The 25,135-nt window shown below is 51.3% G+C and overlaps 1 protein-coding gene and 1 long non-coding RNA gene across 2 annotated transcripts; one reads left to right on the plus strand and one right to left on the minus strand.

The window, feature by feature from the left end:
* Positions 1-1,984: 1,984 nt before the first annotated feature.
* LOC139706412 (uncharacterized) lies at positions 1,985-15,865 on the minus strand. The gene is made up of 4 exons (XR_011707979.1): positions 15,776-15,865; positions 14,930-15,091; positions 12,757-12,848; positions 1,985-3,591 (listed from the first exon to the last, which is right to left on the minus strand). It is a non-coding gene; the product is annotated as an uncharacterized lncRNA (long non-coding RNA).
* Positions 15,411-25,084, plus strand: Aebp1 (AE binding protein 1). The gene is made up of 21 exons (XM_027938332.2): positions 15,411-15,999; positions 17,519-17,860; positions 18,306-18,377; positions 18,498-18,569; positions 18,673-18,786; positions 18,861-18,929; positions 19,618-19,695; positions 20,060-20,137; positions 20,216-20,269; positions 20,701-20,810; positions 20,888-21,027; positions 21,361-21,445; positions 21,541-21,685; positions 21,779-21,864; positions 22,109-22,232; positions 22,537-22,733; positions 22,825-23,004; positions 23,200-23,551; positions 23,628-23,767; positions 23,875-23,974; positions 24,227-25,084. The coding sequence occupies exons 1-21, from the start codon at positions 15,762-15,764 to the stop codon at positions 24,841-24,843; spliced, it is 3,393 nt and encodes a 1,130-aa protein (XP_027794133.2). The 5' UTR covers positions 15,411-15,761; the 3' UTR covers positions 24,844-25,084.
* The last annotated feature ends 51 nt before the right edge of the window (positions 25,085-25,135 follow it).

Raw genomic sequence — 25,135 nt, forward strand, 5'->3', positions numbered from 1 at the left:
GCAAAATCAAACAAAAATGCTGGTTATTGAACTTCATAGCCATCCTCCCTACTACTATCCATTCAACAAACCGGGTAGTGTTCCAGCTTGTTCGAAACATAAGGAGCATAGCATCTGTGACATAGAAACCCCTGCCCACATGATATTTTAGTGGAGCAACAATTAGGAGAGAATGGTGCTGGGCCAGAAGGTGTAGTCAGTGATAGCAAAGCTGGTCATCTGAATTTCTTCTACCTGCCACCATTTTGCAGAGTGACTTTAATGCTCCCCTCAACAAGAGTTAGGGTCTTGCTCTCTCCCCTTAATTTTGGGATCTCCTTGCTTTGACTCACAAAGTGCAGCAGAAGTGATATTTTAGCCCTTGCAGGCTCAGCCTTACAAAGGCTTGCAGCTGATTGGTCTGTGGTGATGAGAGGCCATGTCAGACAAGAACCAAGGCTGCAGGGATAGTACCAACTCCAGCTCCTGCTGAGTACCAATGCATGGTGGCTCCAGCTGACACTGGGAAGGGGCAGCAACTTATAGAAACAGAGTACTGTATCACTGCTGTAAAGTCAAGGTAAGGGGAGAGGGAGCACCCAGGGCAACTGATAGCTCACCCAGAAGTTGACAGGGAAAAGGAGTAGAAAGTTGCTCTATCATGCGGCTTTGCAGTCACTGGAGGAACTTTGGTTTTTTACTTGGAGTGAGAGGAGTGGTTTTGAGCAGTGTAGACTGACAGATGCCAAGCTGTACCCTCCCTACCACCTGGACATCCCCCTGGGTTACTCATGGTGACTCTGTGGTCACATGTGGATGGGAAGACAGATGCTCCAGCACATAGATGACCTTGGGGACCAGATGCTCCAGCTCAACCTTACATGCTGGTGCCCTGGAGACCTGGGAAGAAAAGGGAAGCAGGTATCCCACAGACTGAAGTGGAATGGGATACTCAAAATGGACATGAACCCACTAAAGGAAAACATTTTTTTTTCAATACTGGGGATTGAACCCAAGTCCTCATGCATAGGCAAGCACTTTCCCACTCAGCTGCATCTCAGGTCCTTTTTGAGACTAAGTTATCCAAGTTGGCCTCAAACTTGTGATCCTCTTATCTCAGCCTCCCAAGTAGCTGGGATTACAGGCATGCATCAGCACTGCTACAAGGAAAAATTAAAATGCATTTCTGGCATTCTGAATTGTTAGACTAAATTCACACAAAAAAAAATAGAATGGTTTCATCTATGTTTTAAATATTTAGCACAGAATGCTAAATCCAGACCTTGGGGAACACTAAAGGCAATCAGCCTAGATTCAACAAATAAAGTACAAGAACAAAAGAGAGAGAGAGGGTGTGTTAGTCAGCTTTCCACTGCTGTGACAAAATTCTGACATAAACAACTTAAAAGGAGGAAATGCTTGTTTTGGCTCATGATTTTAGAGATTTCAGTCCTGATTGCTTGGCCACGTCGCTTGGGGCCTGAGATGAGGCCAAACACCATGACAGAAGCGTTTGGTAGAGGATATCTCCTTAGCTCAGGCAGCTAGGAAGCAGATAGGATCAGAGAGGAAGGGACCTGAGACAAGATATACTCTTCTGGGACCAGTCACCAGTGACCCACTTCCTCCAACTAAGCCCCACCTCTTACAGTTTCCACCACCTCCCAATAACCCCATTAAGCTATGAATCCATCAATGAATTCCTCCATTGATAAGATTAGAGCCCTCATTAACAATCACCTCCTGCCTTGGAATACTGCTGCTTTGGGGACTGTTATGGTTTAGATCTGGAATGTCCCCTAAGAGGCTCATGTGTTGGAGGCAATGCAGCTGTGTCCAGAAGTGGGGCTTTTAAGCAATGATTGAATGATGAGGCTGTCTTAGTTAGCTTTTTATCACTGTAACAAAAATACCTGAAAAGAACAATTTAGAGAAGGGAAAGTTTATTTTGAACTCAGTTTCAGAGATCTCAGACCATAGATGGCTGATTCCATGGCTTTGGGCCCAAAGTGAGACAATATGTCATGGGGGAAGAGCCCAGTGGAGAAACGCTGCTCAACTCATGGCAGGGTCTAGAAGCAGATAGAGAGGGGGTAGAGGAAGGGGCCTCAGGGTAGATGTACCCTTCCAAGGTACACCTCCAATGACCCACCTCCTCCAGCCAGGCCCTACCTGCCTACAGTTAACCCCCAATCTGTCCATTCAAGCAAGGATGGACTGATTAGGTCACAGATCTTACAGTCCAATCATTTTACCTCTGACTATTACTGCATTAACAGAAACTTTTGGAGGACACCTCATATCCAAACCCTAACAGGCTCCTATCTCATCAGTGAATTAATCTATTTGATGATAGCTGAATGGATTCCTGGGAGGTGTTGGAGGAAGTAGATCACAGGGGCATGCCCTGGAAGAATTTATTTTCTCTCCGACCCCTTCCTCTCTCCTTTTCTCTCTGTCTTTCTCTCCTTCCCAGCCACCATGAGCTAAGCAGATTTCCTTGGCTGCAAACCTTCCATGATGTTCTGCCTCACCAAAGGCCCAGAGCAATGGAGCCAGCTGACCATTTCTTGAATCCTTGAAAATGGTCACAGTGTTGCAAAGTTGTCTAACACAGGGACCAAGCCTCCAACACATCAGCTTTTGGAGGACATTTCAGATCCAAACCACAAAAGAGGGGGAGTCTATAGGTTAAAACAGATGTAAGAGTTCTATCAATCCCAGCCCACTATCCTTATCTAGATCCTGTTTCAAATGAATAAACTGTAAAAAATAAAAATAAAACATATGGGGCAATTAAGGAAATATGCACTATGGGTGGATATTGGCTATTAAGGAATTATAGTTGGAATTTTCAAAAATGATAAAAGTTTATAGGAAAGAGAATTTTTTAAAAAATGAACAATAAATATTTGGGAAAGCTGAGGCAGGAGGATCACAAACAAGTTGGAGGCCAACCTGGGCAACTTAGCAAGACTCTTTTCAAAATATAATTAAAAAATTTTTAAATGGCTGGGGATGTACTTCAATGTTAGAACATTTACCTAGGTTCAATTCCTCGTGATAAAGAAAAAAAAAAGGAAAATAAAGAAAAAAGAAAGGCACAATAACATATTTCTTGGTGAAATCATGTGATGTCTTCGGATGGAGGAAAAGGTAAAACACAGATGAAATAAAGTGGGTCATGAGTTGAACTTCAGGAGCAGGTGCCAGGGCAGACAGTTCAGTATATCATTTCACTGTTTTTGCAGATGATTGAAATTTTCCATAATAGAATGTTTCTAAGTGTGTGCACATATTCAAAATGAGATCAAGCCTTGCCCAGTGATCTGTGCCAGACTGCTGTAAGCACTTTACACGTGTCAACTCATGAATGTGCTGGAACTCCTGTCAGAGGGTGATATCACTGTCCCCATCCTTCTGGGGAGGAGTTGTAGACACAGACAGAGCAAGCCCCTTGGCCAAGCTTGCATAGCTGATGAACAGCAGTGTTGGGGTGTGAACCTGGCTGTCTGGCTCCTTCAGGGCTTCTCCAGGTCTGCTCACTTCCAAAAAACCTCTGGACATTGTTGTAACAAACTGGTAGTTATTCTTCCTGGGAGGTGGGATGGTCTGGAATTTGATAAAACAGAATAGCTTTGTTATTTGGCCTTTTGTCATTTATTTTCTTTTTTTTTTTTTTTTTTTAACATTTTTTAGTCATTGATGGACCTTTATTTAATTTATTTATTTGTATGTGGTGCTGAGAATTGAACCCAGGGCCTCACATGTGCCAGGCAAGCACTCTACCTCTGAGCTACCACTCCAGCCCCTGGCCTTTTGTCATTTCTAATTTCTCTACAATGAGCATGCAGTACTTGCATAATAAAGGACTTTTTAAAAGTAAGCATATGGGGGTGCTGGGGTTGTGGCTCAGTGCCTAGCATTTGCGAGGCCCTGGGTTCTTGATCCTCAGCACTCCATATAAATAAATAAAAAATAAAGATATTGTGTCCAACTACAACTAATATATATATATATATATATATATATATATATATATATATATTTTTTTTTTTTTTTTTTTTTTTTTTTTTTTTTAAAGTAAGCATATCCGGGCTGGGGTTGTGGCTCAGTGGTGGAGCGCTTGCCTTGCCCGTGTGAGGCACTAGGTTCAATCCTCAGCTACATAAAAATAAATAAACAAAGTAAAGGTGTTTGTCCATCTACAGCTAAAAAATAAATATATATATTTTTAAAAGTAAGCATATTCAACAGAGCCACAGCCAGTGGGGTGACCAACATGGGCATGAAAGGGCTTCTGCTAGGTGGGTGCTGAGCCCAGGCTCCTGCTGGCTTTAGTGGGCAACTGGGAAAGGCACTGACCAATATGGACAGAGGCACTGCCTGGTCCTGCAATTCAGGGTAGGGGGAAGACACTGACCACTCTAAAGTTCTCTGTCCCCATCCTTATTCCCTGTGTCAGTAGCAATTGTGTAGAACCAGTTGAGCTGTGATGGGGAACAGCTAGCAGGAGTGCAGACCGGGCAGGGAGGTCAACAGAAATGCCTGGTGTCCAGCCTGGCACCAGGCATTAAGGGACATAGGGTATGGGAGCCTGTGGCCCTTCAGGCCCCACACCACAAACTGACTTTGGGAAGTAACATCTCAAGGGAGGATGAGCAATGTGGTTACCCCTTCCTTATATCCAGTTCTACCACTGCATTTGGCTGGAATGGGCTCATGTGTCCCTATCACCACCTGCTGTCTGCCCTCCCCTCACTCTTCACAGGAATGTATAGCTGGTTCTCTGTAAGAGGCCCTGGGGATGGGGGACTCCACATCTGCAGTCCCCTGCTCTCCCCATAGCCCTTTCAGATACCTCCCACAAGTTCTCAACCTTGCTGGCTCTGTCCTAGCCTCCATAAACTCCTGGGCCAGTTCTTGTGGTCTATCTCAGCATTGTCCCCATTGGCCATCCACCTCTGTTCAGTGCAGGCCATCCCAGTGACTTGCTATCCCTGCCTAGTTAGCCCCATGAAGCCCCTCTGCCCATGATGGAACCCAATCTCAGGCTGGTCTCCCATGTCCTCAGACCCTGTTTGTACCATGTGCCCGTATTTCTGACATCCCCTAAGGTCATCCTAACTGGAGCCTTGACATACCCTGTCACCCTCTCCCAGGGATTCACCTGGTTCATCCCACTCATGCATTCCCCCAGGAAGTCCATGCTGGTCCTCAGGGTTGGGCCCCATGTACCCCCAGCACTAGGTTGTAGCCAACTCTTTCCTCTTCTGGAGAGAAGACTCCAAGGGCAGGGCACCTCTGTGTGGGCTTGGGATCCTGACACATGAAGTCGTTTACAGATATTCTCTGAGTGAGCAAATGGTCTTTGTGCTGAATGTAAGCCCCTGCCTCTTGCTGCCCCTGAGAGGTACTTCCTACTAGGAGACTCCCGCCCCCATCCTATCAGCAGACCACACTTCACAAGGGCCCTGATGTCTGGCTTTAGATGCACCAATAGTAACCTTCCGGAAAGCTAATTTTTTTTTTTTTTTAAGTCCCCAAAAGTGAGCTCTAAGCTAGTGGACACAGAGTGATCAAGTCAGCCTTCCTTACCCTTTGGGAATATATTTCCTTCAGGACTGTAAAGGAGTGATTTACCAAAGGGACAAGGTACTAGGCCTGCAGTGGTGAGGCTCAGCCATGGTGAACTGGATGGAGCATGGGTTTCAAGGGCCCAGAAATGAGGTACCTGCTTCTTGGGAGTGCAGGCTCATTCCAAAGCCTGAGGGAAGAGGAAGTTCGGGAGGGGTTCAAGCAGAGGGTGAAACTTCCTCCTTGAAGAACACAGGGAGTTCCCCAAGCCCTCTATGATGGTCTGTGGGTGATATGTGGAGGCTCAAAGAGAGGCCTGGAATGGGCATGTGGGTTAGCTGTGGTGAGAATGCTGGAGAATGACCAAAGCTTAGGCTCATGGGAGGCAGTAGGCTGTATTAGTCAGGATTCTCTAGAGGAACAGAATCAATAGGAAGTATAATTATAAAAAGGGGATTTGGCTGGGCGCAGTGGCGCATGCCTGTAATCCCAGTAGCTCTGGAGGCCGAGGCAGGAGGATTGCGAGTTCAAAGCCAGTCTCAGCAAAGGCAAGGCACTAAGCAACTCAGTGAGACCCTGACTCTAAATAAAATACAAAATAGGTCTGGGGATGTGGCTCAGTGTTCAAGTGCCCCTGAGTTCAATTCCCAGTATCAAAAAAAAGGGGGGGGGGGCACTTATTAGGTTGGCTACACGACCAGAAGCTAGATAGTCCACGAGGGCCACCTGCAGGCTGGAGAACTGGAAAAACCAATAGCTGGTCAGTCCAAGAGGCTGAAGCCCCAGAACAAGAGAAATCAACAGTGCTACTCTAGTCTGAGACCTAAGCCTTCTGGAAAATCACTATCAGAGTCCACTTTGGAAGAGTGAAGAAGAGAGAGTCTGATATCCTAAGACGATTGCAGCAGCAATCAAGAACCCGTTCAAGAAGAAAGCAGCTTTCATCAGCTGCTGCTTCTTTGTTCTTCCAACTTTTATTCCATCCAAACCATCAACCTATTGGTTGGTGCTGCGCATGTTTAGGGAGGGTCTCCATTTTAGTTGGCTATCCCACATGCCAGTCATTCCTAGACACACCCTTATCTACAAAGCCATAATCCTCTTAATCTTCTTAATCTGTGACAAATTGACAATTCAAATTAACTATTACAAAGGCCAAGGATGTTGGCATTAAAAAAAAGAAGAAGAAGTATCTTTGGCAGGTGGGGAGGTCTCTGAAACAGGGAGAAAGCATCAGGTTCCCAGAGAGAAAAGGCAGAGTAAGTGTTTGCTTGAATTCGGGACTCCTAAAAGACCACCAGAGACCAAGATCGATGTGAACAGCAAAAAGGTGTTTATTGCGAGCTAGCTGGGTCCTCCGCGCACACACAGCAACTGGTGACGCTGAGAGGCCCCGAGCCCAGGGTTTGCAGCTGTTTTATACATTCTTTGGAGAAGGCAGGGACCCCCACATACATCATAGCATCTCTTAGCAAATCATCATACACCACGGGAAAATCAAATAACAACTCTAAGACATGATTAGCACATTCACTGACAGGAATAAGTTGGGTAGGGGTGATTGGTTACTACAAGAGGGGGATTCATTTGAACTGATTGGTTTAAGCCAAGAGGGGTGTACGTGCTGAACTACATGGTTTCCCAACATGTTATCAACCACCATAAACTACTGGGAGGGTCATCTAGCATCCCAGGTATTTCCCTGTCTCATGCTGATTGGTGGCTGCTAGGGGGTTACTATGGATCCCCACTGAGTCAGGGACACCTGGCGCAGCAGGTCTCTCCTGTTATTTGTAGATAAACAACTTAGCAGGGTGGGAATGTGCCTAGGAGAGCTCTGTGGGTCTTTCCAAGGACAAAGGTCATGTCCCTTCCTTGGACAGGCTTTGCTCTGAGGTAGAGGCTGGTTTTTCATTCCCCCCTTTGTCTGGAAACTTGGGAACCAATCATAGTTCCCTCAGTTGGGGACCTATTTGGGCAGGCTTTGCTCTGAGGTAGAGGCTGGTTTTTCATAAGGAAAAAAGGAGCTGACCTTGGGGGTGGGAGAGGAGAAAAACGGGGCAATCCTAGACTTAACCCTGTCAAAGAAAGCCTGCAGTGGCTGGGCAGGACTGGTTGCCTGTGTGGTCCCTGGGTCTGAGTCCAGATGCCAGGGGCAAGAACAGATGCCTGGGGCTGAGGAATTGGAAACTTCAAGTGCAAACAACTCCTTGGAGAAGCGTGGCTGTTAGAAGAGGTCATAGCTAGAGACTAGGGGGGCATTCTGCTCCCCACCTCTCTTTCTCTCTCTCTCTCTCTCTCTCTCTCTCTTTTTTCTTTTTTGTGGTGCTGGAAACTTAACCAGGGTCCTCATGCATTCTAGGCAAATACTCTACCCCTGAACTACATCCCCAGCCCTTCTGGCACCCTCACTAACAGCAGGAGCTGTGGAAATGGGATGGGTGCCTTTTAGGATCCCCTCCCTTCCTGAAGCTGGTGCCTGTTTCTTGCTTTCCTTGGCTGAGCTACGGGCTGAGTCTGCAGACAAACAGGCAAGGATATGAATACCTCACTCAGAAACTGGCTACAAACTTGCTAATGCCACCATTGATTTCTTATTCTTACACTTTCCTGGGATTTCAGCTTTCACAGTTTCCTCTTCCAAATATTGACTTTTTTTTTTACACTGGTCTAAGATTTTAGCACTCTTACTAGACACAAAAGCAAGAGAATACCATATGTAACTAAGACTGTTAATTATTCCTCAGTATCTGTCTCCTTCTTTAGTGATAGAACACCTGACATTTAGTGAGCCCAGAACATCAGAAAAAGACCATACTTCCTAGCTTTCTTTGTAGCTGGGCATGGCCTGTGACAGAGTTGTGGCTAAGGCCAACGGAGTGAACATGGAGTTTTGTGTGAGCTTCTAGAAAGTGTTTGTAGAGGAAGATGTTGAACATTAATATTATTCCCTTCCCTTCTTTCTGCTGGCTAGGATGATGCAATGATGGCTGGGTCTCAAATAGCTATTTTGTACTCTTGAGAAAGAAGCTCTCTGTGGAGCTTAGGGGAACAACAAAATGGAAGGAGCTAGAATCTCTGGTGGTTGTTAGGCTACCATACCAGCTTCAGACTACTTGCCTCAATTTAGTTACATGAGCAAGAAATATGTTTCTACCTTATTTTAGTCATTATTACATCGGATTTTCTGTCACTTAGCAAGATGGCTGATTGGGGTTCAGCTGCTTTGTAGGGCTTCTGCTCTTTTCAATCAAATCACGTTGAATAAGATGACCTAAATAGTGTGAAGGTCCCTGTTACTAGTAGTACTCAGACAGTAATCTCCCATTACTGCTTACATTGAGAGATTTTTAACTGAGAATTAAGGAAAAAGCAGTATTGGGTACATTTGAATTTGAACTTTTACAACTTTTAGTGAGGTAGAACATTTGCATGTTTCCTACTCATTTATGTTTCTCCTTTTGTGAGCTTATTTATTTATATATATTTTTTGGTGCTGGAGATTGAACCCAAGGCCTCATGCATGCTAAGCACACAGTATTCCACTGAGTCTTGGCTCACTTTTTTTTCTTTTTGAAATGCTGAGCATAGAACACAGGGCCTCATGCATGCCAGGCAAGCAGCACTCTAGATCACTTTTTAAAGGAACAATATAGTCAAATTAGTTTTAAAAAATATAAAGAAGTTTATTTAGCAGCTTTCCTTTATCAAGGCATAAGTGTCTGGATTTTTACCTATGAATCTTTGTACCATTTTAAAAAAATTTTTTTTTAGTTGTAGATGGATACAATACCTTTATTTTATTTATTTATTTTTATGTGGTACTGAGGATTGAACCCAGTCACACATACACACACACGAGGCAAGCACTCTACCACTGAGCCACAACCCCAGCCCTGCTATTTTGTATTTTATTTAGAGATAGAATCTCACTGAGTTGCTTAGCTGAGGGGGCTTTGAACTAGTGAGCTTTCTGCCTCAGCCTCCCGAGCCTCTGGGATTATAGGCCTGTGCCATTGTGCCTGGCTACAAGAGGCTATTTCAGATGGAAGGATTACAGATTCTTTTCCAGTATTTTGTTTGCTTTTAAAATTTAAAAAAAAATTTTTTGTAGTTGTCGATGGACCTTTATTTATTCATATGTGGTGCTGAGAATTGAACCCAGTGCCCCACACATGCCAGGCAAACATTCTACCACAGCTATGACCCGAGCCCTGCTTTTAAATTTTATCTTCAGAGTATTTTTATTATACAGAAGGCAAAAATTTTATGAAATCAAAATTCTCTATCCTTCCTTAGATAACTTCCCCCACCAAGAATATAAACACGGACTCATATTTTCTTTTACTACATTTGAGGTTTTTTTCCCCTAACCTTGATATCTTCCATCCTCTGGAGTTAATTTTGATGAAGATGTGAGGTGGGGATTAAACTATTTTTGCCACTCAACCTTGTTTTGAAGAATGCCTCCTCCTTTGTAACTTAACACTGGGCTGATTGTTACATTAAGTGGTCACATGCCCTCTTCCCAGATTTACTGACTGCAGAATTACTCATCAGTGCTGGAAGTCCGCCCCTGCCTTGCTGTGGTGACCCCCATCCCAGTGAATCTCCCCACAGCTGGGCCTGCTGTCTGCCCTGCGGTGAGTGGAAGGAATTCAGCATGGACTCTGCTCACTCAGCAGCCAGGCCTGCAGAGCCGGGACTGTGGAAAATCACATGTGGTTTTCAAGTTGTTGGAAACCAAGGAAATTGTTCTGCCAGTTGTGAGGATGGCTAGACGCTGTCTGGAAGACCCTAGTCACCACAGCTTGGGGAATCACCCATCCTTGTGGACTCCAGAAGCTGACCCTACTGATGACATCCAGGCACCTGAGCTACTGAGAAGGGGGTGTCTCTAAAGACCTCCCCCAGGGGAGGAACAAGGCCTGGTCCCTTCTCCTTTGCCCATGGGTGAACCCAGTCTCCAGGAGAAACAGTATCTAGGATCTGGGGGGCCTGCTGGCTAAGATCAGACTTCCTGCACCTTTTATTTAGTTCACACATGCACATGCACACACACACACACACACACACACATGCATACAGTGCTACTGGACAGTGAACTGTGGAACAAGTTTCTGCATAAAGGAACCCCCAAGCTATCACTAATCATGGATTCATTCCTCTGGGGGCACAACCCTCTTTGTCTGAGCTGTGCCACATGGGCCCAGGAGGCCTCAGACTCAGGTTGGGAGGATCTGCTCCTAGGCCTTGGAAGCCTCCTGTCCCTGTGTTCTGTGGGTTCCCAGATAGAACACAGGCCCTCTGGAGCCTGCTGGCAGGTGAGTTTAGGTCCCCTGTCAAGCTGAGGCCCTAGTGAGGCTCATGGCTCATGTGGCATTCAGGGGCTGAGGCATGGGTCTCAGCAGGAGGGAGGCTGGAGGAAGGCTGCTATGGCCCTGTTGCATGATGGCCCCACAGGGTGAAGCCCATGTGGAAGGAGTGTTTGGTTCAGCCTCAGAGGGATTAATTTGGACCTTCATTATCACATACATGAGGTGTCCTGAACAAGTCACTTCTCAGGGTCTCAGTTTTCTGAAAAATGGGGAAATGCACATACTTAGCAAGTATTAGGTCACTGTGCTACCTGCGATGCCCTGAAGGGCCTGGAGACAGAATTTGCCTGCCTGAGCTTCCCCTCCTCCTTCCCCCAAGGAGTTCAGGGTCCTTACCTATGCCCTCTGTGTCTAGGCATTTGAATTGCTGACTTTGTATGCCTCAGGCCCCATCCAGCCTTAGCTTTTTGAAGGGAGGTTACCTATCAATGATTGCTGGACCTCTGGACCACCCTCAGACCTACACCTTGTTGAAAGTTCCATAGATACCCTGAGTGAACCAAAGAAACACTGATAGGAACACACCTTTGAGGTGTTTATGGTGCCCTGGAAACTAGAGGGCACTGAACTGGTGCGGGGTGTGGGGGCTCAGGGTGGCCTGGTAGGTTGAGGAATAGTGGTCTATTCTGTTCACCCCATATGTGGAGCCACAGAGAAGTGGGGCAAGTGACATCTCATCAGTCCCCTCTTGAAATGGTGCTGCAGGTCCTGCCAAGATGGCTAAGGGTGTCTTTTCACAAACTCAGGGAAGCTGACAAGTGTACTTGGGTACAGAGTATGTTGCATGGACTTCTGCTGAGACCTTTAGACTTTCCCAGTTCCTTGAGAGGGAGCTGCAGCACATACCTCCCACTCTTATTTTATTTTAAAAAATATTTTTTAGTTGTCAATGGACCTTTATTTTATTTATCTATATGTGGTGCTGAGAATCAAACCCAGTACCTCACACATGCTAGGCAAGTGCTCTTCCACTAACCTGCAACCCCAGTCCACGTGCCTCCCACTCTTGTGGGATCAGAAGTGTATCTTCAAAGAGAGGCTACCCAGGTCTTGGGGTCCTCCTTCAGGAGTCACAGTGTTCTCTGAACAAGAAGAATTGAATGAGGGCTAGTGGAAACTGTATGGTCACAAAGTGAATAAGATGGCACTCTTAAGTCCAGAGGGGAGGAGAAGAGATGGGTCAGATCACCAACATGCAGGGTCAGGACTGACCCTCATGCCTCCCAAGTACAGATAGACCAGTGTTGCCTCTAGGCCCAAACTGTACCTGCCACAAAACTATCCAAAGGAATGGGACCTTCCTGTGAAGACCTCCCCCAACATAGCCTGAGGGAACAGAGACCTTATTTAAAGTCATAGCCTGCAAATTGGATGCAGACCAGTGGGAGAAAGCAGGAAACCAGGGCTTTGTTCTCACAGCCCGGCTCTGGCCCCTCCCTCCCACTGCTGGCCCATCAACTAGTTAAACTCAGTCTAACTCAAAGCTTCGATTTCTCATCCTGTTGGCAGCATCTCCTGTCCCCACCCCAAAGGCTTGATCCCAGAAAGTTCCCTGGGTGAGGAGGGGGCCCTTACTTCTAGGAGGAGAGGTGTTACTGTAAAGGGCAAAGAGGCCTTGGTGCGCCCCCCTCCCTGTGTGACACTCTGCATGGCACCACTCCTCCTCTGTGGCCTTGCCCCTGACAACTTGAGGTGTCCCTGGCCTGACCTCTCTCTCCCTCTCCTGGGGCTTCCCCTAGCAGGGAATCCTCCTGGCAGGGTTCTTTCTTAAGGGTCCTCAGAGGTGCACTCTTGGCCCACAAGCTTCACAGGACATACTCACCGGCTGAAGCCCACTTTCTCTCTGCTCTTTCCTCCTCTGCTTTAGGCCTCCACCCTCAGAGTTCCTTGGCTCTTCCACAGCTCTGCTTCTCACTGTGTAGCAACAAGGGAGAGGGTGGCCTTCCCCTTTTCAGGCCAGCCCAGTCCTGCTGTGAGAAGCAGGAGGGAGGGGGAATGGGGTGAAAGGTCACCTGGGTCTCTAGCTGACTCCCCCCAAGGTAGCTCAGGAAAATCCTTGGATGTAGATAAAGACGCTCTGAGGTGTGGCAGGGGCTGGGACTCTGAAGCCCCTTAGTGCTCAAGGTCACGGAGAACAGGAGCCTCCCACTTTCTAGATTGGTTTTGGCTGTGCCTTTGGGAAGCTTGGCATATGCTCCTCAGCAGAGAGAGAAGATTCCTCACAGGCTCCCTGATTGATCTCCCTATCCCAGACAGAGCCCCAGAGACCGCCTGGGGGCAGATCTTTAAGCTTAGCAGGGGTCCCAAGGGGAGGAACTTCAGCCTTGCTTGGAGAGAAGTTGCCCTCTCCTGCCCAGTTAGAGGCCCTCAAACCCTTAGTCCTCCTGGACACAGAGGGTCCAGCTCCCCATGGTGGTGGTGGCGGGGCTTCTGTTCAAATTCATGTTGGTGATTCACTGCAGCTAAGGGAAAGGGCTCTTTATAGTTCTTTTTTGTTTTTCTAAATGGCTTCTATTTTCCCTGGCAGAAGATGTCAGGCTCAAATTCAATTCATGTGTGAGCCATTCCCAGAGAAGTGACATTCCAAAGCCCCTCACCCAGCCTTGGGCCTCCAGCATGACACACTCAACCTGGAGCAGCAGAGCAAATTCCCAGAAGCAGTTTTGAGAATGATGAGTCAGAGGTTTGCAGGGGACAGTGGTTGATGAGAGCTTGCTTCACACTTGCTGCCACTAGGACCAGGCTGGGGCCATTAGGGCAGGCAGAGGCCTGGCTATGAGGGGCTATTTTGAGAGCCCAGGGGCTGGGGACCATGCTGGTCTCCAGGGGAAATCAGGAGCCAAGAGCCAGTAGGGTGTGAATACTGAACACATGTGCTAGGTATGGCACATGCATGATCCACACATAGTAGTAGTGATGAGTACTGTTGAGGTCACTTTCAGAGATCAGAGGGCCAGGAAGGCAGAGCCAGGGTTGACTTCAGGGACCAGCTCTTGACTGTGCCCCTGCTTTCTTAAGGAGAGCCAGTGGGAAAGCAGAGGGAAGGCCTTGGAGGACTCTCCCACTCCTGGTGAGTCCTGTTGGTGCTCAGCTCAGCAGCCCCACTGGGATGTGCCTGGCTGCTGCTGTCTGCTCAGGCTGGCCCAGGGCACATCAGGACCCAGGTGCTTCCTGACTTGCTTTTTCTCTCTATGTACATATGAAGTCCAAACTCAACTCTTAATATTTCCAGGGCTCCTGGGTGTTCCTACAGGACTACATTACTAGGGTCAAACTCTTACAACATTGGATTAAGGTTGCTGGCTACTGCTCACCTTGACTTTTGGCTACAAGTGTGCTTTGTCTTGCTTCCTTATTCCTTCAAGGGTGAATTGAATTCCTTATTCCTTCAGCGGTAGAAGCCATGCCCTTAGCTGTGATAGCCATTTTGGGCCAGTCAATATTTGCTCTTCTAGAAGCTAAACACCAAGGCACATGTGGTAAATCTCCCTCTACTGGCACCATGATGGACACCACTGATGGATCCTGATGCCCTGATACCCAATCTATGTGCCCTTGAGTTCATGTGGTACCTGGAGCCATTAGAAACATATTTAATTAATTAATTAATTTTGCAGTATTGGTGATTGAACCCAGGGGCATTCCATCATGAGCTACATCCCCAGCCTTTTTTATTTTTGAGACAGCGTCTTAATTTGCTCAGGATGGCCTTGAACTAGTGACCTTCCTGTCTCAGCCTCTCCAATAGCTGGGAATACAGGAGGATGCCCAATGCCTGGTGTAAATTCAAAAAACAAAAAACACAGGTATTGGTAAGGGGAAGAAATGAAATGGTAATTTGTCCATGTTTAGACCTGGGGTGATGCCTCTGTCTGAGGCATCTACCCAAAACAGAGCAGTTGCTGCTGAGAGCAGTTTTGTACTGCCCCAGGCTAGAAAGTGAATTCTCAATGTGCTGTTCTTCCTATAAGCACAGGGATTGGTCCTGCACAAACCTGGTGAGGTTGGCGGGACGAGTGCGGGAAGTTGACACTGGGTTGCTGCAGGTGACATTTCGAAGAGCCCTCCGGCAAACGCTTCACAGAGTGGAAAGGATGGGGTGACCAGAACCCTCACGACCCGTAGTTCCCAGGCACCTCTGGCAGACTTGGCGAGTGCTAAGATCAAAGTGGGGTAGAGGCATTGGCTTCGTCAGATACTCACCCCCAGACCGTACCTTTTCTTCTCCTAGGCCCTTCATCCCCCCCAGTCGTCCCTGCCACCCAGACCCTCAGATCCTCGGTGCTGGGCTCCGGCCTCCAACGGGACAGCGCTGGTAGTCCGCGCATTGGGAACTGCCAAGAGCGCGGCGCCCTAACTGCTCCACCCCCCCCATCCCCGCCCCCGCAGCCCCTCGGTCGGTGCCGGACTCCTCCTTCGCCTCCTCCTCCCTCGGGGGGTGGGGAGCCCGCTCCGGAAGCCCCGGCGCCCCCGCCCGGGCCGCAGCTAGCATTTTGGAGGGCGGTCCGCGCGGGAGCGCGCCACGCGGGGCTGGAGTGCCCAGTCGCCGCCAGCGCTTTGGAGCGCCCCCGACCACCCTCGAGCCGCATCAGCCTCAGAGCCCGCCGAACTTCTCTCCAGACCTCCCCTCACCTCGGAAACGCTTTCCCACCCTCTTCCAGATCCCCTTGCTCCCGTGCCACCCACACCCCTTCCCAGAATCCCCTCCCCCGCACTTTTCTGCACCCCTTTCCGGAGGATCCCCGCCCCGCCCCAGTTCTCAGAACCCCTCTCCCGCCCCTGCCCCCAGCGCCCCTGCCCCACACCCCCACACCCCGTGCCGCGGCCATGGCAGTGCGTACCGTGCCCCTGCTCGGCTGCCTTCTGGCACTGCTAGCACTCTGTCCTGGGGGGCACTCACAGACGGTGCTGACCGACGACGAGATCGAGGAGTTCCTCGAAGGCTTCCTGTCAGAGCTGGAGCCCGAACCTCGGGAGGACGACGTGGAGGTCCCGCCGCCTCCCAAACCCACCCAGCGCGCCCGCAAAGCCAAGCCAGGGGGCAAGCTGGGGGCGGGTGCAGAAGGTGAGAGCCTGGGGCCGGGGCGACCCGTGGGGGGATTGGCACCTTAGGTGAGCATGAAAGGACTTGAAGGGCCTGGCTCCTCCCCAGACTGTTCATGGTGAGGACTTGCAACCGCGCCTGTTGGGACGCTGTGCCAGACGAGGGCAGTGCTGGCGCGGAGCCCTGGGACCTGAAGGCACATCCAGCACAGGGTGGTAGGGCCGCTTTGGGGAGCTAGTGGATACAATTGTTCTAATAGCTCATCCCCCCCCAGGCCCCAAGAGGGTTTAGGCTAGGCTAGGGAACTATCACCACCCAGCTGTCCTTCCTGACAGGCCTTCTCTTCAGGCCACACCCCCACCCCCACCCCACGCCTGCACTTGCCCACCTACCCCAAGAGTGCACAGGTATGGGGAGGGGCTGCTGAAGACCTATAGCCCACGGCCATAGGTGGAAGTGGGCAATCCTGGATTATTATGAGAATTACATGAGGTGATGCATCACCAAGGCATGTAACCCAAGGTTTCTTATGTAATCAGTTGTCAATAAATCTTGGCTGTTTCCCGTGGCTCTCTGGAGGGTGGCAAAAGATCTTATGATCTCTCTCCCAGGAGACTCTAAGGCACCATTCATCGTTCTTGAGGTCAGCAGATTCCTCCTCCTGCTCCCTGTAGCCCCAGCTGTAGATCTTTCCTGACTCTCCTTGTACAACTCACCTCCCGGCACCTTCAGCAGCCCAGGCTTGCTGTCTAGGGTTTTGGAATATCGCTGGAACTGGCCTTCTCCTGGTTGTTTTGTAACTTTCCTGTATTTCAGCCAAACTGCCCTCGTGTCTCCCATCCACCATTAAACTCACAGCAGCATTTGCAGCTCCTGCTAATGCATCCTGGGAGGATTCCCATGGGGCAGCCTCACCTGGGGCACCTGCTCCCAGACTCCCTGAGATGACCCGGCAGCCAGAAGATCCTAGACTATTCCTCTGTCCCCTGTGTGGCCCTCAGGTCCCCAACCCATCCAAGATCTCTTACTTTTTCTTCTTTTGGGGGCCTCAGGACCCACCAAGTGTGCCTTTTCTTTGAAGTTTCTTTGTCTTTGCAGGGAGACCCCAGGTCCATGTCCTTCAATTTGTATGATAGTTACAGGGATGACTGTTGATTCTTCGGGCCTGCATGATTTAGTCACCTCTCTGTCCTTTCCATGTCCAGCACAGAATGGTACTCCATGACTGATAAAGGGACATTTGGTGAAGGAGTGGATTGTGGAGGGCTCCTCTTGAGGTTTTGGCAGGTGTAGGCCTCTCCCTGGATCTGAGTGTCACACACTTAGGCTTTAGAGAGTCTGAGATATGATGGTGACAATCCCAGACTCACAGATAGAAAGCTGGGGCTCAAATACTAGGTCTGCCACAGTGTTTAACCTCTTAGTTTCCTGAACTGCTCTGGGGACTGATAAGAGCCTCTGTACCCAAGTTGTGGGCATCCTGAGGGGCCACACGGAGACAGAGTGGGCTCTAAACGCTCTAAATCTTAATCTTGGACAGTACCTCCAGAAAAGGCTAAAGACAAAGGGAAGAAAGGGAAGAAGGACAAAGGCCCAAAGGCAACCAAGCAGCCCCTGGAGGGGTCCCCGAGGCCTCCCAAGAAGGGGAAGGAAAAGCCACCCAAGACCACTAAGAAGCCCAAGGAGAAGCCACCCAAGGCCACAAAGAAACCCAAGGAGAAGCCACCCAAGGCCACCAAGAAGCCCAAGGAGAAGCCACCCAAGGCCACCAAAAGGCCCCCGACCGGGAAGAGACTCCCCACTCCAGCCCCCATGGAAACCTTGGAGTGGCCACTGCCCCCACCCCCCAACACCGACCCTGGGGAGCCACCTCAGGAGGGAGGTTTGTGCCAGGTTTCTCTGGGGTTATGGGGCTCTGACCTCTATTAGAGGCTGGGAATGGGGAGGGTAGGTCCCTGGAACTCTTCTCCCTACAAACAAAGTAGGATTTGGGGCTTCATTTTTTTATCATGAACTTGGCAATTTGACCAATGAGTTTCCTCAGAGCTCTAGCCTTTCCTGGGTAGGAAGAGGGCTTGGTAGCTTGGGGATGGGGATCTCTGTCCCCAGCTGTATGAACTTTCAGGATTCTTTCCTGTCTTCCTTGGTGTCAATAGCCAGCCCAGCTCTCTGACTTCAGGGTTGCTAGCAGGGTACAGGAGTGCTCACTCCAAGGAGTGTGGGCTTAGCAGTATGTCCACAGGGCCTGTGATGGCTGGTGGCCTTAGGCTGTCAGGGTGGTTAGGACAGGCCCCCATCCACCTGCTCCTGGGGCATCTGTGTTGCAGGAGAAGCCTTCCCAAATACCTGGCAGGGTCAAGGAGAGGAGATCCATGTAGAGGCCGGAGAGCACCAGCCTGGTGAGTGGCTGTCATCCTTCTGGCCTCGGGGTGACAAACCACCTTGGCTTGCTGCACTTGAGGGGTTTCCCAGAGTGGGCTTGGGTGGGGTTTTTAGTAGCCACTGGCATCTTCCTTTAGTGCCTGAGGAGGAGACTGAGGTGCCCACTCTGGACTACAATGACCAGATAGAAAGGGAGGACTACGAGGACTGTGAGTAGGCCGCTGTCCCAGTGGCTCAGACCTGGCCTGGGTAATGGTGGCCCTACCTGAGGACTCGTCTCAGCAGGGCAAATCAGATTCTGCCTCCCCTCAGTTGAGTACATCCGGCGCCAGAAGCAGCCTAGGCCACCACCCATCAGGAGGAGGCTCTGGCCAGAGCGCCCAAAGGAGAAGGTTGAGGAGCCAGAAGAGAGGAAGGAGATAACTGGTAGGATGGGGGGCAGAAGGGGAAAAGGTGCAGGGGAGGGACTCTGGCCTACCCCCAACTCCACACCTCCACAGAGCCACCTCCAAAGCCTGTGCTGCCCCCTGACTACGGGGATGGCTTCGTGATCCCTAACTATGATGACAGTGAGTATCCAGTGTCCTAGAGTCTGAGGGATGTAGGTGAGTGGACACATGGGGCCAGGAATCTGGCCAGGGACTGGGCCTTCCCTGCCTGCTTTCCTGGCTCCTGACTTTGCCTTTATCCCCTCAGGGGTGTCCCTAGGCCTTTCAATTCCATGCATGCCCAGCCCTCCCTGTCCTGTGCTCTAGTCTCCTTCCTCCCAGCTCCTTGCTACCTTTCCTGAGGGTCACCTTGCTCCAGCTCATCATCCCCAGTGCTTGTGGCACCTGCAGATTCCCTCTCTCCTGGGCTATGGGTTTGAGCAGGTCCTTATTCTTTTCCTGCCTCCAGATCCCTGTCAGTTCCTCCAACCCTCTCTCTAGCTCAGTCCTCACGGTTCCATAGGGTGCCAGCTGCCACTCAGGCATGTCATCTGCCCTGGTACCACTCTCTGCCCAGTCTTGATTCCTTCTTGCCTCAGGCCAAACTGCCTTGTGGGACCAAGTTGGGGACCTCAGCAGGGTCTTGTTTGTCCCACCTGATGCCCCACCCTCTCATAGGAGGACCCCTCTCCTCTTCTTAGCCTGTCCCCGAGATCCCTACCTCCCTCCCCTCCTGCCCAGTCCTGCTTTGTGGGCTCCTGTGAACCCAGGAACCAAGGCCCCCAGAGCAGGATCAGAGCTGCCGCAGCCAAGCTCTCTCTCCCCACAGTGGACTATTACTTCCTGCCTCCTCCGCCACAGAAGCCCCATGTTGAGTTGGAAACAGATGAAGAGAAGGAAGAGCTAAGTGAGTGGGACCAGGGCCACCCCCTACGGCCAGCTCTGCCTGCCAGACCTCCTCCTCATGTGCCCTAGCTCAGCCTGACCCCCCCCAAATGCCCTTGCTTAGCTTCTTCCATGAGTCCAAGCTCATCCTGACTTCCCAAATGCTCTAGCTAAGCTTCACCATATGTCTTAGCTCATCCTGACCCCCCCATATACCCTAACTTAGCCTGACCAACCTCCAAGTACCCCAGCTCAACCTGCCCACCTACTATATGTCCCAACTCAGCCATTTCGCAGCTTAGTCTGTTACTCACACGTCCCAGCTCAGTCTGACCACACCCATGCTGAGGCCCAGGATGACAGACCTCTTACCTTGCATCCTCCAGAGAAACCCAAAAAGGGCAGCAGCCCCAAGGAGGAAACAGAGGACAAGTGGGCTGTGGAAAAGGGCAAGGACCAAAAAGGTGTGTGGCTGGTCCCCATGGGGCATCTTGACTCTTGTTGCCTTGGGCCTTTGGATCTAGCTCCTCCCTTGTCCACAGGTCCCCGAAAGGGCGAGGAGCTGGAAGAGGAGTGGGCTCCAGTGGAGAAAATCAGTGAGTGGGGATGGGTAGGGATAGGACAAAAACTAGCTCAAGACCATACACCAGATAAAATTGCAGCTGGGGCAGGGTAGGGAGTGAGGAGGGCCTTGGGTGAAAATCAAGGCCTCCAGCTGCCTTTACAGGTGGGTATCCTTGTGGGGGCCAGTGTGCAGATGACCTCATCATCTGGGTGAAGTCATGACTGGCAGGGCTCTGCACGGGATTTAATGTGAGTCCTGGGTTCCTGAGAGCTGGGCACCATCAGCATGTTCTTTCTCCAGATAGGGCAGCTGTGGCCCAAGCAGAGGAAGCAGAGCCACAAGCTGCCACAGCCTCCAATTAGCATCTCTGATTTGAGGGGAATGGGCTGTAGGCCCTGTAGCTCTGGGCTGGTGGAGGGAGATCTGAGCCCCTAGCCATCAGCCTGGGGTGTGTGTCCTCAGAGTGCCCGCCCATTGGGATGGAGTCGCACCGCATTGAGGACAACCAGATCCGCGCCTCCTCCATGCTGCGCCATGGCCTAGGGGCACAGCGTGGCCGGCTCAACATGCAGGTGGGTGAGTGGTTGGCCCATCCCCTAGCAGGCAAAGGGCTCTTCCACCCATGCTCAGCACCTACTATTCTGGACAGGCTGGTGCCAATGAGGATGACTACTATGATGGGGCATGGTGTGCTGAGGATGACTCACAGACCCAGTGGATTGAGGTGGACACCAGGAGGACTACTCGGTTCACTGGCGTCATCACCCAGGGCCGAGACTCCAGCATTCAGTACGTGGCTGGGCTCTTGGGAAGTTGGCAAGGTTTGGAGTCCCATTTGGGACATTTCAGTCAGCCCTTGAGCTGGTCCAGAAAAGCCAGTAAAATCCATGAGTGGCCAGCCTTGCCCCTGACCCTCAGCCATGGTAGTTAGCCCCTGAGTTCAGATGAGCATGAGGTCAGGGACAAACTACCACCCATAGCCATGGACAGGCACAGGACCTGGTACCTGATGCCTGAGTAAAACTCCATAGCCCTGCTGGTTCAGAAAGGGGGATTAGGTCACCTGGGGCCTGGGGCCTGGTGCAGGAGAGAAGCCTTGCCCTGACAACATCTTCTCCACAGTGACGACTTTGTGACCACTTTCTTCGTGGGCTTCAGCAATGACAGCCAGACATGGATGATGTACACCAATGGCTATGAGGAAATGGTAGGCACCTGAACCCTGTGCTGTTTCTGTTGTGTGGGCCAGAGTGGGCTCTCAGAAGGGGTAGGAGTGCTATTCTGAGGCCTGTCCCTCCCCAGATCTTCCACGGGAATGTGGACAAGGACACACCTGTGCTGAGTGAGCTTCCAGAGCCAGTAGTGGCCCGATTCATCCGGATCTACCCACTTACCTGGAATGGCAGCCTGTGCATGCGCTTGGAAGTGCTGGGCTGCCCCGTGACTCGTGAGTATGGAGGGGCTGGCCAGGGGTTGGGGTGGCTGGAGTTGATCTGTGGGTGAGTCAACATCAAGATCCCGACTGCCTACCCCTCTGCAGCTGTCCACAGCTACTATGCACAGAATGAGGTGGTTCCGACTGATGACCTGGACTTCCGGCACCACAGCTACAAGGACATGCGCCAGGTTAGAAGCCTGTGTCCCATGCCAGGGTGGGCCCTTTGCAGGGGTGACTGGAACTCATACCTAGCCCAGTCCTGCTGATTCAGGGGCCCAGCCTCCCTTAGAGGGATGTTGATTGCCCCTTGACTTAGGAAGGCTAGAACCTGTGGGCCACCTGAGAGGGGCTGGGTTTAGCTATCCATCCCATAAAACAGATCAGGACAGAAGAAGAGGCATGGTCAGTGATGTGGTGCCCTCTCCCTGCCAGCTGATGAAGGTGGTGAATGAAGAATGCCCCACCATCACCCGCACATACAGCCTGGGAAAGAGCTCACGAGGGCTCAAGATATATGCCATGGAGATCTCGGACAACCCTGGGGATCATGAGCTGGGTGAGGGCCTGAGGGCATCATTCTGCTAGCCCTGGCTGCCTGGCCCTGAGCTACTTGGCTCAGTTTCCACTCCACAGAGGATCAGAGGCAAGACCCTGGCACTGCAGCAGGGCCTGTGCAGTTGCTATGTGGAGTTCACCACCTCCTGCTTGCTCCTGGAGTCCCTCTGGGGATCCAGGCCTGTCTTGCTGGGCACCATAAACCTCAGCTGCTCCCTGCCCCCTGTCCCCTGGTGTCTGGGCTCTTTCTCAAATGCCCTGGGCCTCGTGAGACTGAGTGCTTGCTGTGGCTCCTGCCCTTTCAGGGGAGCCCGAGTTCCGCTACACAGCTGGAATCCATGGCAACGAGGTGCTGGGCCGAGAGCTACTGCTGTTGCTCATGCAGTACCTGTGCCGAGAGTACCGTGATGGGAACCCCCGTGTGCGCAACCTGGTGCAGGACACTCGCATCCACCTGGTGCCCTCACTGAACCCTGATGGTTATGAAGTGGCTGCACAGATGGTAGGTGGGACCTGGGGCTGGCCAGGGAAGGGTGGGGGTTGGGGGATGAGCAGCTGAAGAGGCCAAAGCTGACCCTGTTGACTTCTCACAGGGCTCAGAGTTTGGGAACTGGGCACTGGGGTTGTGGACCGAGGAAGGCTTTGACATCTTTGAGGACTTTCCGGATCTAAACTCTGTGCTCTGGGGAGCTGAGGAGAGGAAATGGGTCCCCTACCGGGTCCCCAACAATAACCTGCCCATCCCTGAGCGCTACCTGTCTCCAGATGCCACGGTGAGGAATTAACCCTGAAAATCTGGGCTGGGGAGTAGGAAAGTGGCTTAACCTCAGGTGCTAAGATTTAGGGGCTGGGAGAGAGTCAGAGGGACATAACGGGATGAGAAAAGTGAGCCACTGTCATGAGCATCTATGGAGGATGGAGGGGGTATGATGATGGGAGCCTTGGCCTCTTGTGCTGGCCACCCCCAGGTATCCACGGAGGTCAGAGCCATCATTGCCTGGATGGAGAAGAACCCCTTTGTGCTCGGAGCAAATCTGAATGGTGGTGAGCGGCTCGTATCCTACCCCTATGATATGGCCCGCACACCCAGCCAGGAGCAGCTGCTAGCTGCAGCCATGGCAGCTGCCCGTGGAGAGGATGATGAAGAGGCATCTGAGGCTCAGGAGACCCCAGACCATGCCATCTTCCGCTGGCTGGCCATCTCCTTTGCCTCTGCTCACCTCACCATGACAGAGCCCTACCGAGGAGGCTGTCAGGCCCAGGACTACACCAATGGCATGGGCATTGTCAACGGGGCCAAGTGGAATCCGCGGTCAGGGAGTGAGTCAGCCTGGGACGGGCTGTGGTCGGGAACAGCCCAAGGAGAGGCTGACTGTAATTCTATCTGTCCGTCCAGCTATCAACGACTTCAGTTACCTGCATACCAACTGCCTGGAGCTCTCTATCTACCTGGGCTGTGATAAATTCCCCCATGAAAGTGAGCTGCCCCGGGAGTGGGAAAACAACAAGGAGGCGTTGCTCACCTTCATGGAGCAGGTAGGGCAGTCTGGGCTGCATGTGGAGAGAAGGGTGAAGTCTGGGACAGGGTCCTCAAAATAGGGTCTCCATGTGGTCCCCCAGCCTCATCTCCCTCCTTCCCACAGGTGCATCGTGGCATCAAAGGTGTAGTGACAGATGAACAAAGCATTCCCATTGCCAATGCCACCATCTCTGTGAATGGCATCAACCATGGCGTGAAGACAGGTACCTTGTGTGCATACCTTTACCCACCTTCCCCAAGTGGAGTCTATCTTGTCCTCCCCAAGTACCCACAACAAAGGGAGACACATCTGTGAGGCAAGATGGCCTGCTCTGCAGGACTCAGCCAGAGAAAGGCCTGGCCACAGGAAGAACAGGGACTAGTGGGCACCTAGAAGAGGTTGGGGCTGGGAAGCTCAGAGGGGAAGGGTGGAGCTAAAGAGGCTCTGGGACAGCCAGCTTGTCTTTCCTGTGTAGCAAGTGGTGGTGATTACTGGCGCATTTTGAACCCGGGTGAGTATCGAGTGACAGCCCATGCAGAGGGTTATACCTCCAGTTCCAAGACCTGCAATGTGGACTATGACATTGGGGCCACCCAGTGCAACTTCATCCTGGCTCGCTCCAACTGGAAACGCATTCGGGAGATCATGGCCATGAATGGGAACCGGCCCATTCTGCGTGTTGACCCGTTACGCCCCATGACCCCTCAGCAGCGCCGCCTGCAGCAGCGCCGCCTACAGTACCGCCTGCGAATGCGAGAGCGGATGCGACTGCGTCGCCTCAATACCACTGTGGGTCCCACCACTACTCCAACCCCTGTCCCCAGCCCCACTGCTGCTCCCACCCCAGGCACTACCTGGGGACCCTGGGGCCTTCTACCTACAACCACTGCAGGTTGGGAGGAATCGGAAACCGAGACCTACACGGAGGTAGTAACAGAGTTTGGGACAGAGTTTGGAACAGAGTTTGGGACTGAGTTGGAGCCCGAAGAGGAGGGGGAAGAGGGGGAAGAGGAGGAAGAGGAGATAGCTACTGGCCCTGCGTTCCCCTTCACAACAGTGGAGACCTACACGGTGAACTTTGGAGACTTCTGAGACCAGGGTCTCATCACCACCTGGCCCAGCTCAAGCTACAGCAACACTTCCCAAGCCTGTGCCCACAGACACACCCATCAGCACATGGAAGGCCCCTCGTGCAGGTCCTGCAGGGGACACAAAGGAGACAAGGACCCAAGAGCCAGTGTCTGTGCAGAGATTCCTGCCCTGCCTGCCAGCCTTCAGGGAGAGGCAGGGAGACACCCAAGGTCACACCAATAAAACAAGCTCATGGCACTGACCATTGCTGTTCTGACCAGCTCTAGGGGGAGAGGCTGGCCCCCTACTAGGA

This window comes from Marmota flaviventris, chromosome 1 (genome assembly GCF_047511675.1).
Source record: "Marmota flaviventris isolate mMarFla1 chromosome 1, mMarFla1.hap1, whole genome shotgun sequence".
Taxonomy (NCBI): Eukaryota; Metazoa; Chordata; class Mammalia; order Rodentia; family Sciuridae; genus Marmota; species Marmota flaviventris.